At 39.0% G+C, this 16,597-nt stretch overlaps 1 protein-coding gene across 1 annotated transcript in view; it reads right to left on the reverse strand.

Moving 5' to 3' along the window:
• strip2.L (striatin interacting protein 2 L homeolog) overlaps nucleotides 1-16,316 on the reverse strand; it is a 38,990-nt gene extending 22,674 nt beyond the window's left edge. Inside the window, exons 1-5 of the mRNA XM_018252794.2 lie at nucleotides 14,498-16,316; nucleotides 2,657-2,726; nucleotides 1,393-1,467; nucleotides 586-720; nucleotides 44-164 (exon numbers count right to left, since the gene is read on the reverse strand). Coding sequence (XP_018108283.1) covers nucleotides 44-164; nucleotides 586-720; nucleotides 1,393-1,467; nucleotides 2,657-2,726; nucleotides 14,498-14,536 — 440 coding nt within the window. The 5' untranslated portion in view covers nucleotides 14,537-16,316. The remainder of the gene's footprint in view (nucleotides 1-43; nucleotides 165-585; nucleotides 721-1,392; nucleotides 1,468-2,656; nucleotides 2,727-14,497) is intronic.
• Nucleotides 16,317-16,597: the final 281 nt, after the last annotated feature.

The following is a 16,597-nucleotide window of genomic DNA, read 5'->3' on the forward strand; positions in this document are numbered from 1 at the left end:
TATATGGTTAGAAAACAGGTACTGACAGTTTATCAAGACTTACGCTATCTCCATGTTAAGTAATTCCAAAAAGGCAGCAAATGCTCCCATATGATAGAGGAGGAAGCTGTTATAACGCGACCAGTGTACAACATCTGCTTCATTGTCACACTCCCCAAACACACCTTAAAAACAATCAAAAAAAGGCAAACCTTGTTCAGCTGTGTCTCTAGTAATACTACTAAAGCTGTAGCATGTGCTACTCAGTGGTGCACATTATCAGAACAGTGAGAATGGAGATACTAAAGTTTTATTGTGAAAACCGGGTTCCCAAAAGGAATGTCATTGTTTTAGAAAAAAGGTCAATATAAATACAGTAATAATTTTCCTGTTCTTTTTAGTGGGTAACTTAAATAAAACTAAATACAACTGATATCTTTTGTTTTTAGGATAGCTTAATAAAGTTGCTACCCATAACATCCAGTTAGCAGGTAGCATTTACTGGTAAATGAAAGAAACATTTGACTAGATCTAGTGAAAGATGGGTTCCTTTATTGCAATAATGGTAATAGAGTTTTGCAGTTCATACTCTTCAATGGTGCTTACCTTGGGATAGGTACAAGATGGCTCTGGAGGCGGAGAGCCTCTTTTCCCTGTTCACCACCTCTAGTTTATCCAGCAGATGCATAATATGAATTCTATGCTGTTCTGAAGTCAAACTTGTCCATCTGGTGTCATTAACTAACAAATGGAAGAGACACAATTTTAGTAGGGTAACACTTAATCCCCACCAGATTCCAAGACCAACAAAAACAAAAAAATAAACTGGTATTTTTTTCTGCAAGCCAAGGAAGGTCGCCAGTAAACAGCCAGGTATTATACTTGAATTTACCACCCAAAATCTACCAGAATGATATTTACAAATAAATGAGAATATTGTAGAATACATAGGGGCACATTTACTAAGCTCCAGTGAAGGATTCGAAGGAATATCGGGGTTGAATATCGAGGGATAATTAACCCTCGATATTCGACCCTTAGTAAATGTGCCTTTTATGGAGGATAACCAGCTCAAAACGTTCTAATATTGAATGTTATCTATTGATTTATTATCTGTCATGATTTATGTTACTGAAAAAGTGAAATAAATCTTCAGATTGTTATAATGATACTGTATTGTTTCTAGGTCCCATTCCTTATGTAGCCCAGACAGTGCAGGCTATGAGCTCAAAAGCTGCCAAGGAATCCCAGTTAGATAATTGCATACATACAAACACAAATTAGTAAATTTTTTCAGGAGGATTGAGAAGTTTCTACAACTGTAAAATAATATCAGCAAAGAGACAACTGGAAAATGATGAAGTAGAGACAAAATTGCAAATTAATTAACTTCAACTGTGTGTGCTGACTTACCATGATCTTTAAATTCTTCCTCAAAACACTTTCGGTTGAGGTTTAAGTCTGGCTCTTCTGTATAGCTATATAGCTCTGTAACAATACATAAATAATTCATTCTTTTGTAAAATCAAACGGAGAACTAAAAATTACAGAAATAGTACTGTTACATTGTTTGTTGCATCTGGTATCCACATAAACAGGTACCTTATGCAAAAGGCTGCTGCACCACAATGAATCTTCAGTAAACTTTCATATTCCTATGAAGGAGCGTATGCCCAGCTCCCTACAATTGGCATACAACATTGCCCGAGTGTGTTGATAGCATTTGTGAATGCCTTGTAGGAACCTGCAGCAGCTATTTATCAATACTGGGCAAATTTGCACCAGGGCAGTAATCCATTGCAACCAATTAGATGCTTGCTTTCATTGTTCCACCTAAAGCTGTCTGAAAAAAATCTAATCACTAACTTGTTGGTATGGGTAACTGCCCGTGTGTAAGTTTGCTCAGTGTTCATAAATGAACCCGATGATTAGATTTTCAAACTGGGTTGATCCATGGACCTACTGTTATCCATAGTACATAGTAGGATACTGGTTGGCACAGTAAGTCCACCATATACGTGTGAAACATTGGTTCACATGATGTAGTTGGCATGTTATGGACAACTTAAGAATGCCAATCAAGATTAGAATTATATGAAGCTATGGGGACAATCATTTTTAACCTATTGCCCTGAGAACTGGAATCTTACATATGCAACAGTTGTCTACCAATTTTCAATATATCACCAAATTGTTAGAACTGGCTAACATCTCATTCTAAATCCAAGACTATTTGTATGAAATTGGTTTGCAGTTGGTTTTCCAATTTATCAATCCACAGAATGTTTTTCTACAGCTCTAGAACAGTGGTGACCTGCATAGTGATGTTATGTTGGTGCTACCCATAAAAACCCATGCTCCCAACAAATATTTCCCAAATTGTCATGTGAGTTTTCCAACATAGAACATGCTCATTTTATATAAGGTGCATATATATATTTGTATTTACAGCCTATCAATCTATCTACTGAGGACTAAAATGGCCTAAACTTTCTAAGTAATGAAAAACAATAAGATCCCCAAACATATATTAGCAAATGTAAATCTGCTGCATGAAGAAGGAAGTTCAAAATGGGAACATGAAACAAAAGTTATTTTCAGCAATAACAGAGGAGTTAAACTGGGATGTGTGACATACTGTGCACTGAAATGCTGTAATGACTGGTATTGCACTTACCTGCTAGCTCTGTGTAAGGGTGGTCAGTATTATCATACACAAACTCCACAGTGGAGCAATCCAGTGAGGCCTGCCAGGAAAGGAAAGTCAAACAAATGGTTTAGAAACAGCTGGAATGTATAGGATCTCAGTACAAGGGACACTGGGAACCTTATTTTATTTGTTTTACCCTGACCCTTTACACAGTTGGCCTGTTATGCAAAAGATATATTGCTTGGAATCTGTGGTGAATTACCATAAGAGCAAAGGAATTGCCTGGGGTCAATGGTTTTCAAGGGCCTAGTAGAGTGGGGCAAAGGAGGTTTGGGGCACCACCCTTAACCATTGCTGAAGTTAGGAATATGTGTACAGGTTTTGAATCCTGGCCTCTCTTCTCACAAGATCTGCTTTCATCACAGTCATCAAGGATTCACGGTCTCCTTAACGCTCATCTCGCCATGCCTCTAATCTGTGAACCCGAGCTGCCCTATCCCTGCAGGTTCTCTGCTATTATGCACATTGAGGGGCATATTTATCAAGGGTCGAATTTCAAATTGAAAAACTTGGAAATTCAAATTCAAAAAGACCAACCGAAATTAAGTCTAGTTTTTTTTATGGTCGAATAGGTCAGTTTTTGATTGAATAGGTCTGTATTCAGAAGGAATAGTGCATTCGATCGAATTCGATTTGCGTTTTTCCCCAAAAAAACTTTGATTTTTCAAAGTCCACCAATTGACTCCAAGTAGGTTCTAGGAGGTCCCCCATAGGCTAAAACAGCAATTTGGCAGGTTTTAGATGGCAAATGATCAAAGTTGAATTTGACAGTACATGATAAATTTCGATATTCGAATTTTCTAATTTTTTTTAAATTCGAATTCGGACTATTCCCTAGTCGAAGTACACAAAAAATAGCTCGAACTTCAATTTTTTTTCATTAGAAAATTCACCTCGACCTTTGATAAATCTGCCCCATAAACTGTGAGAGAGATCATACGATCATTTGGTTTACTCACTTGTATGTAGATTATAATCCAAATATTTTATTTTACCACTACACTATTACCTAGAAGGCTAATTCAGATTGGTAATGTGGATAAATCAACACAAATCTAAAAACTTGACCTAAAAAAAATGTAATTGATCATGTTTTTCATTTAAACCTTGCCCTACTCTAAACTTTACTAACTATATTAGAAGTATACTCACTTTCTTCACTAAGCACTATAAAGCTTACTAAATACTTCCGTTAACTTTCAAACCCTTCACTTTGCCACATTTCATTCAATCACTTGTATCTCCATAGGAGTTATTTATGACCCTGGGGGCACCTGGGCAAGAGCATGCCCCTTAGTGTTCCATTTGCAAATTACTTCACTCCTTTAAAGAGAGCAGAAAAATAGCTGATGCAGCCTTATTTTTTTTTAACTTGCACACTGCATTGGGTATTGTAAATGATCCCCTCATAGGTTTTTGGATTTTGCCTCTATTTTTGCATGGAGCAACTGCTGTATTACACCTACATTCTCAACAGCTACAGGAAGTAAACAAAAAGTCTACCAATTTAAAGGGGCTGTTCACCTTCCAACTATTTTTTCAGTTCAGTTGGTTTCAGATAGCTCACCCGAAATAAAAACTTTACTTTCTTTTAGCTACTTTCTATGTGTGACCATTTTTCTAATATTGACGTGTAAAGGTGGCCGTACAAGGGCAGATTAAAGCTGCCGATACCAGACCGATTCACAGCTTATCTGCCCATGTGTGGGGGCTCCTGACAGGTCTGCCCGATCGATATCAGGCCAAAAATCGGACAGATATCGATCAGTCAAGTGTGATTTTTTTTTTCTACGATCCAGGACACGTCGGCTAGTTGATGCGGTCCTGCGACACTTCAGTGCCCATTCACAGCATTGTAATCCGATCGTTCAGGCCCGGGGCTGAACGTTCGGATTCACTCGATATCGCCTAGCCATTCACCTTTCTAAAGATGCTTTGTGAGGGGGGGTCGCCGACCCTCTAAACTGTTCTAAATTGATACATCAAGTAGATACATCTCTTATCTTTGTCCCTGCTGAGCAGAATCCATTGGTTTCAAGGCAGCTGTTAGAATTGATACAATAGTTGCTAATTCTCAAGAGATGCTGCTGAGAAACATATCGGCTAAATGTTGCAAAATTGTAACAGTTTAGAGTCTGCACCTGAAGCATTTATCAAAGTAGTTTACAGGCTTTAATCCCTTTTTCTTCTACATACAGCTGAAGCTTGCGGCTGCCATCTTCTTTACTGAGAAGCACAGCTTCCGCCTTTGTGCAGCTACATGGAAAGGAGCAGAGATCAGCCTGAAAATACCTGCTTTCATGTTTTTCAGGCTGATCTCTGCTCAGCATACTTGCACTCAAGAGGGGTAATAACAAGCTTCCAAAGTTAATCTCTCCTATGATCTGTCTGGAGTTGTACTCTACTAGGGACCTGAGAAATACACAAAGGCTAACCCATCACAGAATAACTACAGTCATAATGGCACAAAATCACAAAAAGGGAATAACTATTTCCCGACAACGAACAGGTAAACTCTATATGATCTTTTGTAAACAAAGGAGTCTTTGTATGTAAAATCTGAGATTCACTGTAGGAATTCCTGGGAGGTTGATGAGAGGGGGCCCTTGCAGACGATCAATGGGACCTCAGTTGTGCCTTCACAATGTCTATACTGTTGCTTTACTGATACAATTTCCCCTTACCATTCTTGGTTTATCTATCACCAGGCTGTGAGGAAGCAAACCTGTGGCAGCACTATATAAATATATATTATTGTACACTCTTATCATGCTTTAAAATTTAAATTTTGCTCTATGTTCAATAAAAGATATCACAGAGCCACAGTGCAAAAAAAAAATAATCAAAGTGACATTCTAGTATGCGGGGGAGGGGGGAAGCAGGGAGGTGGACTACATTGCTTAGTAGGTAAGGGTTTTCTTAATTGGGGGGTTGAGTTCTCCTTTAAGAAAGTCATGGAAATCAGTGCGGCTTTGTAAAAACAGATTATTTGTGGAGTGTTTGAATTTGTTCTTATTTAAATTTATGTTTTCCTAGGTTAAGAATATTTTTTGTAAAGATTGGGGAATTTTACAGGAGAATGGCATACATGGAAGGTTACTCCGTATACACCTATTGTTATAATTGATAATGTTGATATTTTTGTTATGCATCAAATTCATGGCACACCACGTGAGACAAAAAATGCAGAGTGGCAGGTTTTAGAAAACATAACTATGATAGTAAAAGAGAAGTTTCTTAATTGGGGGGTTGGGTTCTCCTTTAAGAAAGTCATGAAAATCAATGCTGCTTTGTAAAAACAGATTATTTGTGGAGTGTTTGAATTTGTTCTTATTGAAAATCATTTCTGATTTTATGATCAGTCATGTGCCCAATCACAAGTTGCAAGTATGTATATCAATACAGCATCCTCTTGTATTAATATCTACATGCATAATATGGGAAGAAAATTGATGTTTGCCAAGTTTGACTTTGAATCGAACTAAAAACTAAAAATCGTTAGACTATTCGATAGTCAAAGTACTATCTCGTAAAAAAAAACTTTGAACCCCTAGTTCGCCACCAAAAACCTACCGAAGTCAATGTTAAATACAGAGAACGGGTAGTGAAGGTTAGACAGAGCTCACCCTTTCGTGTAGCGTGTCGGCCGCAGCGATAATCCGGCAACTCCAAGACGGAATCTGTAAAACAATCTCTCTGTATCGCCATTCAGCACTGGCCCATTCTCCAATTCAGGAATCGCTACACATATTCTTTGAAAAAACGGCTTTATTCATGCTCCATAAGTGATAACAGGCAGTGGGTAAGTGGTACAAACTAATGCGTTTCGTGCCCTTCCTATTGGCACTTCATCAGAACTCTGATGAAGTGCCAATAGGAAGGGCACGAAACAGGTTAGTTTGTACCACTTACCCACTCCACTGCCTGTTATCACTTATGGAGCATGAATAAAGCCGTTTTTTCAAAGAATATGTGTAGCGATTCCTGATGTGGAGAATGGGCCAGTGCTGAATGGCGATACACAGAGATTGTCTCGAAGTCAATGTAAGCCTACGGGGAAGGTCCCCATAGGCTTTGCTATCTTTTTTTGGTCGAAGAAAATCGATGGATTAAATCCTTCGAATTGAACGATTAAATCCTTTGAATCCTTCAAATCCTTCGAATTGCGGTAAATCCTTTGACTTCGATATTCGAAGTTGAAGGATTTATTAATTAATTAACCCTCGATATTCGACCATAAGTAAATTTGCCCCCTATTGTTATATAGATGGGATAGAAAAGCAGAGTGATAATGTTGATACTTTTGTTATGCATCAACTTCATGGCATTGAAATTAAGATACACCACATGAGACAAAAAAATGCAGAGTGGCAGTTTTTAGAAAACATAACTCTGATAGTAAAAGAGAAGTTCACCAAGAAAAAAATGTTGGGGGATAAATAAGGTATGATTCTATTTTTACATTTTTTTTTTTATATTACAGGTGCATTGGCATCTTAAGAAGTGAGACAGAATGGAAAGCAAACAGCCAGTTGTATTTCCAGCATACAATGGTTTTGGCTGCTGCGTAATGCTAAAATTAATTTAGAATGGATATATAATTTACCCAGATTATTGGTAACATAATCTTACCCACAGGTCTGTTTATTTTGGCAACTATGGTTTGGTTCCTTAGAACGGTTCAATGATTATATTCATGGAAATTGTTATTTTTAAAGGGGTTCCAAACTCTTTTTTTATTTTAGTTTTCAGATTGGCTCAATTTAGATTTTTTAAATTTTTTTCTATTTTTTTATTTCGTACTGTTTTTCCAGAATTGAAGTTTAAAGTTTAGTATTCCTATCTGGTGGTTCAGCCTGGCAGCTCAGTAATCCAGGTGGATCCTGAACTGTTACAGTTTTCGACATTAGTTGATACATTTCTCAGCATCATCTGTAGAATCATTAGCAACTATTATATAAATTCTAACATTTGCCTTTAATCAAACTCAGGGATTCTGCTCAGCAGAGCTAAAGATGAGAAATGTATCAACTAATGTATTCATTTAGAAGAGTTTACAGAGTTGGTGCCCCCCTCCCAGAGCTGCTTTATAAAGACACAAGAAGGTGAAAACATTAAACTTCAATATTAGAAAAATGGTAGAAAGTGATTAAAAAAATATTGCTGGTTGAACTATCTGAAAAAAACTGAACTTAAAAGAAGTGCTGCAAGGTGAACAACCCCTTTAAATGCCTGTGGATATGGACTTGAATGTATGGAATACTTTTGAAATCAATGATTATTTTTGATTCTGAACTTTATTTTAGCCTTCCTCTTAGGGTTTAAATTCTAACCATTCTAACTGTGCATTTCTATCTTCACTGATTTGAGGACTGCAATAGGTATCAAGCTTGCAAAAGAAGTTGTTGCCATTTGTACAACCGCCTGTAATCCTGGGCAGGTAGTGGGTTAATAGACCTGTTATGTTTTGTTATTCTAGCAGTCCTGCAGTTTAGCATAAATTCTTTAGTAGTTAATGTTTATGCAAAATGAGCAAAGAATGCATTTCATACCTGTAAAATAGTATATTATAAACTAACTTAGATCTTAGCTGTTAACACTATTGTTAACACTACTATATGATAATATTCATGGTTTTCTTTGTTTGTATGAATATCTATGAACTCAGAAAACATACTTAAACTATGTTTTTTTAATCTCCTCATCCATATGAAAATACAGCAGGGGTGGGGGATGTGCATATGAAGAAAGAGATAAATAATAATTGACCACTCATGAAGCGGAAGAGGGCTCAGATTAAAAATTTCTGACAAAACCATGAATGGCAAGTTGATTGCATACTACTGGTATGGGATGCATTATATGGAAGCCCATTATCCAGAATGCACAGAATTATGGGAAGGCTATCTCCCATAGACTTTATTTTAAGCAAACAATTAAAATTTTTAAAATGATTTCCTTTTAAACTGTAATAATAAAACAGTACTTTGTACTTGAGCCAAACTAAGATATAATTAATCCTTATTGAAAGCAAAACAATCATACTGGGTTTAATTAATGTTTCAATTATTTTTAGTAGACTAAAGTTATGGTATGGAGATCCTAATGTCTGAAAGACTCCTTATCCGGAAAGCCACAGGTCCCAAGCATTCTGGATAACAGGTCCCATACCTGTAGTACAGTGATCCCCAACCACTAGCTTGGATGTTGCTCCCAGTGGCACCAAAGCAGGTGATTATTTTTGAATTTTGGGTGTACTGCCAAACAGAACCTTCTTTAGGGCTCTTACACACGGCCGTTCCGACCTGCGCTCCCCTGCGTTCCGTTTTTTGGCGTTCAGCCGCAGGGGAGCGCAGGAATAGACGCAAGTAATGATTTGAAATGGGGCTGTACTCACTCAGGCGCGTGTAGGCGCCGAACGCAGGTTCAGACGCAACATGCTGCATTTTTCCTGCGTTCGGCGCCTACACGCGCCTGAGTGAGTACAGCCCCATTTCAAATCATTACTTGCGTCTATTCCTGCGCTCCCCTGCGGCTGAACGCCAAAAAACGGAACGCAGGGGAGCGCAGGTCGGAACGGCCGTGTGTAAGAGCCCTTAGACTGCCAGTCCACATAGGAGCTACCAAATAGCCAATCACAGCCCATAACTGGAACTCTCTGGAATTTGAACGCTTGTGTTGGTCTCCAACTTATTTTACATTTGAATGTGGCTCACGAGTAAATAAGACTGGGGATCCCTGTTGTAGTATGATATGGAAGGTAAAACATCCACATGCTTGGAAGGTCAGATTGCACTTATAAGATATAACATAACAGCTTGTGGATTGGTTTAAAATTTACCCAGAAGCACATAGCAGTGAAATTCAAGGCAAGCCTGATACATTTGCTGAACTGGGTCTTGGAATGGCCTATTGACCCACTGGGGATCCTACTGTTAAGTCAAGTAACACAAGTAGCTATATAAAGACCCGGGATAAAATCAGATAAGTAATAACATAAGTGCTGGTCAGAAAATACTGAAAAATAGATTATACAAATGGGAGAGAAAACACCTTTCGACGTTGAGATTAGTTGGTGACATGCTGCTGGGTATTTGTCCAGTAAAACAACTACAGTGTTGCAATTGCCAGGCACGAGTAATAAACATAACCAATTTTAACATAACTTATCTTATGCCCGAAAGGCCAGTTCAGCAACCCCTGCCATAGAAATTGCTGGTTAATACAACCAATATGGTAAATTATTGTATATGGACAATGTATGCAGCAATAGTATATATATATATATATACAAAAAAAGGATTCTGGATGCCCATCATGACTAATTCTTCTATTTCTCAGTGTGTGTTTTCAACAAACCTGATCATGTAAGCGTATAACAGAAATTATAACTAAAGCTGTGTCATTACTGTGAAGGAATAGTGGCAAAACTGCAGATAAAATAACTAACATTTCTCATATTAACGACAAGTTGGGAGCTGCTTTTCAAGTATGGTACAAATGTTTTAGACAGTGCTATAAGATAAAAAGAAGGCACACGTCATATGGCGAGGGGTAACAAGCACAAACTGCTTCCCTCTTGGAAATAAAAGAGGACACACGTAAAAATGGTATACACAATAGAGCAATGACTACCACTTTTGACATCACTGTTTCTTTAAACAGGTGTAATCTGTCCGATGTTGAAACCTTTTGAAACATGGACAGTGTTTAAAGATCTGGACAGCCCAAACCAGACTGGCTAGTTTAAAACCAGACAGGTGACAAAACCCTAAACTGGTGCAGCAAGCAGAAATCAGCACAGCAAAAACTGCTTCAGGGACCTGAAAGCAATACAGGAAATATCTAACACTGTACAAGATTATGGACATTCTTAGATAAATACATATACAGTGAAACCTCGATTTTAAGTAGCCTGATTTTAAGTTTACTGCATCTTACATTTTTCATTTGTGGTCCCACCAATTTATAATGCATTTGGTGCATTTCCCTGATTTTAAGAAATGTTTTCCCAGATTTTACATCAAAACTTTGTACTAATGTACCCAAAAACAGTTTTTTCCCCCTCTATGAATGTTATTATTTATGAAATAAAGAGGTTTAAAATTCTGACTAGATGCAGATGTTGCCATGGTTCTGCCTGTAAAATGGTCAATTCCAATTAGTCTGCCCCTTATACAGTCCTGCACCAATCACTTTAGGTTGTGCATGTGACTGACATAGAGGCCTTGCACATGCCCCCCCATAGTGTAATTTTAACGCTGCAATGCTTGACCCTTGTATTGTATTTCAAAGAAAAACTTACTCCTGTGCTTATATCCTTTCAAAAGTTACTTTAACACATTTCCATGATTTTACATTTTCCTGGATTTTAAATAATTTTTTCCTGGTTCCCTGAAAAACGTGAAATGAGGGTTCTACTATAAGTAGTATGAATGTTTAAGCTTCTTTATATTATACTTCCCCTTTAAAGCATGTTAGGCAACATCAGTGGCGGCTAGAGTAGGCGTATGATTAGAATTAGGAATACAAAATCAATAAAAAAAATGAACATTAGAACACACAAGCTTTTATACTGTTTAGGTTCATCTAGATTTTGCTGTAGACTACAATTAAATTTTATATTTTGATGTAAGAAAATCTGACTCGTATGTCAGCTAGAACTTAAATGTAATGTAATCGGTTGTAAAATATAAGGGTGTTAAAAGTTGCCACGCTATTGGAACTCTAAGGTGATTTCTCATAACTCCATATTGTACTACATTTGTGGCTCTTGTCCACCTCGGCATTACTTTACCTGTATAAAAGCACTCTCCCATGTGCTTTGTGCTTTCTTATGGTCACATAACTCCTCTGTGACTTAAAATATCTATAAAAATTACAGTAGAGGGTACATTATCCACTATCTATTCCACAGGATATTCATGCCTCATGTGTATTATAAATACATAGAACAGGTGAAGGATTTCAGGAGGGGTTGGAAATCATAACCTGGTCATAGAGAGAGAACTGGTGGCTAGACCACAAAAACAGTATGTCAACTACAAGATCTGTCACCTGTGTGATGCTATAAAATCATACGCCAACAGTTTAGCTTACTTTAAACACATACAGTAAATAATACTAACTGGCCATTCTTTCACAGGCTGTTACTAGTACAAACATTTAATTTATAATATATAAAGGTTAACAACCCTTTGTTCATTTACACAATTGTCAAACCAGACATCAGTCTGGACAAAAGAAATTACACCAAAAAAATTACAAATTAGCAAAATACTCCAAATAGCAACCTAAGTATGATTTACATGCAACCAGGTGAAAGAAGACAAACACCAATTGTTCTGTTATCTCGAATGCTTGGGATGGGTTCTCTCTGCAATTTGGGTCATCATGGCTTAAATAAGAAGTAAACTTTTTATCAATATCAGTTCAAAATCACTCTTAATTTCCCCACTGGGTCATATATTTGTACCATGCCCTGCTGGCAAGGCATCATCATGTCACTAAGCACAGGCAAAATATATAATGGCACTCACCTTCATTTACACACACACTTATTTAAGCACAGACTGACTTGTGAAGATAATCCAACATTTCAGGAGGGGATAGCTCTCCCTTGGTCAGTATCCTGCTGTACCCAGACCTAATTTATCAATATAAAGCATTTCCCCTCATCACTATCTTAAGTTGTAAGCATTAATATGTTGGAGTTGCCATAGGAGCAGTTTTGTTTTGTACACTGGGGTTGCTCCCTGTAGGATACAGGGATCTGTAGGGCATGTTAAACAAGTCTATGGATCACTAAGGAGATAATGCACAGTGGATAATTTTTAAGTACAGCACAGGGTATGAGTGTGGGGAACTGGTGATCCCATACCTGTACTCTAAGCATGTACTTCATCTTTTAAAAAAAAAAAAAGGTAAACACTAGTTTTATAGTGTAAAAATAAAGGTAAAAAGGCACAACCAGTGCATCTGTCTATACTTCTCTCAGAATATTTTATGAGTGAAGTTTTTGTTTCCTTTTCTTCTTTCCTGTGTGGTGTAGGTGAAACAAATCAGCCAGCGAGTGCAGAATGGGTGTGGTATTGACAGTATGGGTTCTCATATACCCAGGGCCACCATTAAAAATCATTGGGCCCTGTACAACAAAATTTTCGGGGCCCCCTGGAACCCCCCGCCTCTGCCCCAAGCCCCACCCAAGACCCCGCCCACTCCACACCACAGTTATAAGACCACACAAACATCAGCGCTAAAAAGGTAACCCCCCACACACACAAGTTATAAAAGTTATTGATGGTCAGGGCCCCCTTATAAGTTTTAAAAAACCTGTGGTGCCAGGGCCCCCCCATGAAAGTTTTTTTAAAAAAATTGGGGCCCCAGACAATCTTCTTAAAAAAAACATTGGCGGCAGGGGCCTATAGAGTATTAAAAATATACATTCATATCCTATTGTAAATCCACGTTACATATTCAGATACATCCCACACAGCAGACCTAATTTAAATATGTAACCCCATCCAGGACTGTATGGCATGTTTCAATCTGTATTGTATTTTTTCTTTTGGTGCTAATTAAAAACATTACAAAAAATAATAATACATTGGTGGCCAGGGGAATTGAACTCATGGCTTCAGGATTTCAACTTCGCCTCCTTTTGTAACTTTGGGTCTTTTTACCATTCAGGACTTCAGTTTCGGCTGTTATCGTAACTTCGGGTCTTTTCATCGCTTCAGGACTTTGGGTCTTTTCACCACGTTGGGACTTTAGCTATTTTCGTGGCTTTGGGTCTTTTCGCCTGTTCGGGACTTCGGAAGGGCGGCACGGCTTTGGCGTTGTCAAGGGGGACTCGGCTCTTTCGACAAGCCCTTCAGGCCTGGTACATTTGTACCCCCTGTGCCCCCCTGATGGTGGCCCTGCATATACCTAACAAATATGAACCTGCAACCAGCGCTACTCAACTGCAGCCAATCTCAGCATTTCGTCCTGTCCCCTCTGGTAATCTCTAGCAAATGTAAGTGAAGTACAAGTGATCTCCTGGGCTAACAGATCTTTTTTTTTGCTCAAATAAAGGTTTATTGAGATAATTTTCAACATATTTATAAATTACATACAGTCGTGTTAAACATGTACATTGGTAGACATTAGTACAATAAAGATCTATAAGCATTCAACAATTTTTAGACATTCCTGAATTCCCAACCACCTGCACCCAGCCCCATCAGACCTGTCCTATATGATAGTCCCAGTACCTTGTTTATTCTCATTAGTAACCAAGCATCAACTTTACGTTGCCCTTATTTGTAGTGAGTCATTCCAGTGGCGCCAGGGCTGGTTTTAGTGTAGAACAGAAATAGCATTTGCCTCCAAGCAGCTATAATAAATAATCACGTGTTATATTGTGTCTTCATTATATTCATCAGGACATCAAGCTTGCAGACCTTTAGCTGTTGTTGGGTTTGAACAGTCAGCAGCCACTAACAAGGAAATGCTGAAAGTTGCAGTTTAAACCACAGCCCCAGCTGACAAAATCACATTTTGGTATTGGGGCGATGTATATCTGCTATTTTCTTGCTCATCTCAACTGCCCCTCAGAATGTGTGTTTAAAACTGACTTTATAGTACAGCTAACACACATTAGGCAGGCAACAAAACAGAATTTGATTACAGAAATAATAATGCGACCACCCAACGTCTGCAACCCCAATTCCTTGTCAGTGAAACACCCTGGGAAGGTTCCCCACTCCTGCCACCTGTGTCCCCTCTTAAGTTTGTGACTGTTTGTTTCTCGAGCAACTCTCTCACCTCAGAATCTCTCCTTCTCCCCTTGCAGTTCCCCTCCATGTCGATTCCGCAGCTGTCACTTCCCAGCACTCACTGACAAACACGTGCTCACTGGGGGCGTGGCAGACAAACAACCCCCTCTGTAAGCACCTTCGGGTTTGACAGCTGGGGGGAGGTAGACTGAAAGCCACACCCTCTGGTGTTCTGATAGGTCAGAAGTGGCACAAGGATAGCACCGGAGGCGTGCTCATGTGACAACTTAGGACAGGTGCCTAGGGAGAGTGAAATTGGTGCGTGGGAGCTGCCCCTAACTATTCACTATGCCTCTGAAAAAGATAAAGGGCGTGAGGGTGATAGATGCTAACAGGGATTCTCATAGGGACTGGACTGCATGTCGGTGCTTGTACACTGGCACACTGGAACACAGATGTACAGGTGGGGGGAGCTAGTGTCAGCATGTTGAAGAGAATGATTCATGAAAGCAATGCTGCAATACTGGGACAGAAAAGTGAGGCCGGAAATAGCAGAGAAAGTTCAGGAGGCAGTAAGGAAACACTAAAGGGAAGCAATGGCAGACGACTAATGGAAAGTCCTTCTATCCAAGGCCACTTCCTGTGTAGAAATGTCCACTCTGAGCAGCTGAAGCAGTTGCCAGAGCCCACCCAGTGCAGCAGTTATCACAAGCCATGCAGTATTGCTGTGCAGTGGCGGATTAATACTATGTGAGGCCCCTACGCTACACTTTCCACCCCCCCCCTTTCCATAGGTAAACTGCTGCCCCCCATGCACGACCAGTAACTGCTTTCTGGCTGGCAGTGGCTTAACTAGACCCCTAAGGGCCCTGGTACAGAAATTTACAACTGGGCCCCCCTACCCCACGAAACCCACATCCTGCACTCTTGGCCTGTAATACAGTATTACTGGCCTAATGTCATAGGAGCTGGTAGGTTTATTCAGTAGTTACGTGTCTGCAGTTCAACTGTAACACTTACACAATATGAGCAATATGGTTGCTCATCACATACATACAGGGCCACCATCAGGGGGGCACACCTGTACCGGGCCGGGGCTAAAGGGGCCCAGCTGTGCTGAAGACCCTAAGCCGCACCAAAAATGGTATGTGGAGGAGAAGTGCAAAGTTGGGGATTATCTGCAAGTTCCACGATCAGCAAACTCAATTTCAAGCTGTGACACAATGCATGACTGGCGTTTTCATGAGTAGTATGAAATTGGCAGACCATCCCTAACTCTGCAATCTCACCCTGCCCCATTGCTTTTCAGCCAATGTCAGCTTCTCCCTTCTTTACGTCCCACCCCTGTAAGCACACTGCTCCTGTTTGGACTCCTTTATCTATGGCAGAAAGAGAGCCAAGTGGCAGCATCCTGGAGCTTGCCGAGAAGCAGAACATGAGAGAGACAAAGCAATGCTGTGTATGTTGTAAATAAGGACTTGCTGAGAGTATACTCTGTGAGAAGTGCCATGTAACGCGTCTTTAGTAAAGACTTAATGCACTTACTCGAAGCTGACATGCTTTTTGTATTTGTTAATAAATAAAGAAGCTTTTATTCATCACAAAAAAAGCAATGTCTAATAAACAATGAATAAACAAAGCCAACTGGTCTACCTTTATTTATTGTGTCAGTATGTTTATAATTTCGTCCTTGCCAATCTGGGGATGTTACTAGGGTGCTGGGCCAATCATATCGCTATGTCTCTAGAGGATTCGTCACCTATTGCCCAGTGCTAGATCGGAAAGGCAACCTTATCATATTACAATGATTTTTTTTTAACTTATAGGGGAGCCCTGACCACCAATGTTTTTTTTAAAAAACAAAACATTTATGGGGCCCTTGGCCCCAAAAGTTTTTTATTAACTTATAGGGGGGCCCTAACCAATGTTTTTTTTTTTATTATTTATTGTTTTATTAATTTTGGTTGTAACAATTTAACAGTTTAATAAAGTAGAATATTACATAAAATCAATGGCTTGAGTGTCATTAGTAGGTTATGTGTCTTTATGCTTGGATTATCAAAAGGTCACTGGTTATTTTAGGTGACCTCTTTAGTTAGCTCGTACCTTCTTTATTTTTACAGGATGGAAGAGATAGTCAAAGGGGGGG

Source organism: Xenopus laevis, chromosome 3L (assembly GCF_017654675.1).
Source record: "Xenopus laevis strain J_2021 chromosome 3L, Xenopus_laevis_v10.1, whole genome shotgun sequence".
NCBI classification, from domain to species: domain Eukaryota; kingdom Metazoa; phylum Chordata; class Amphibia; order Anura; family Pipidae; genus Xenopus; species Xenopus laevis.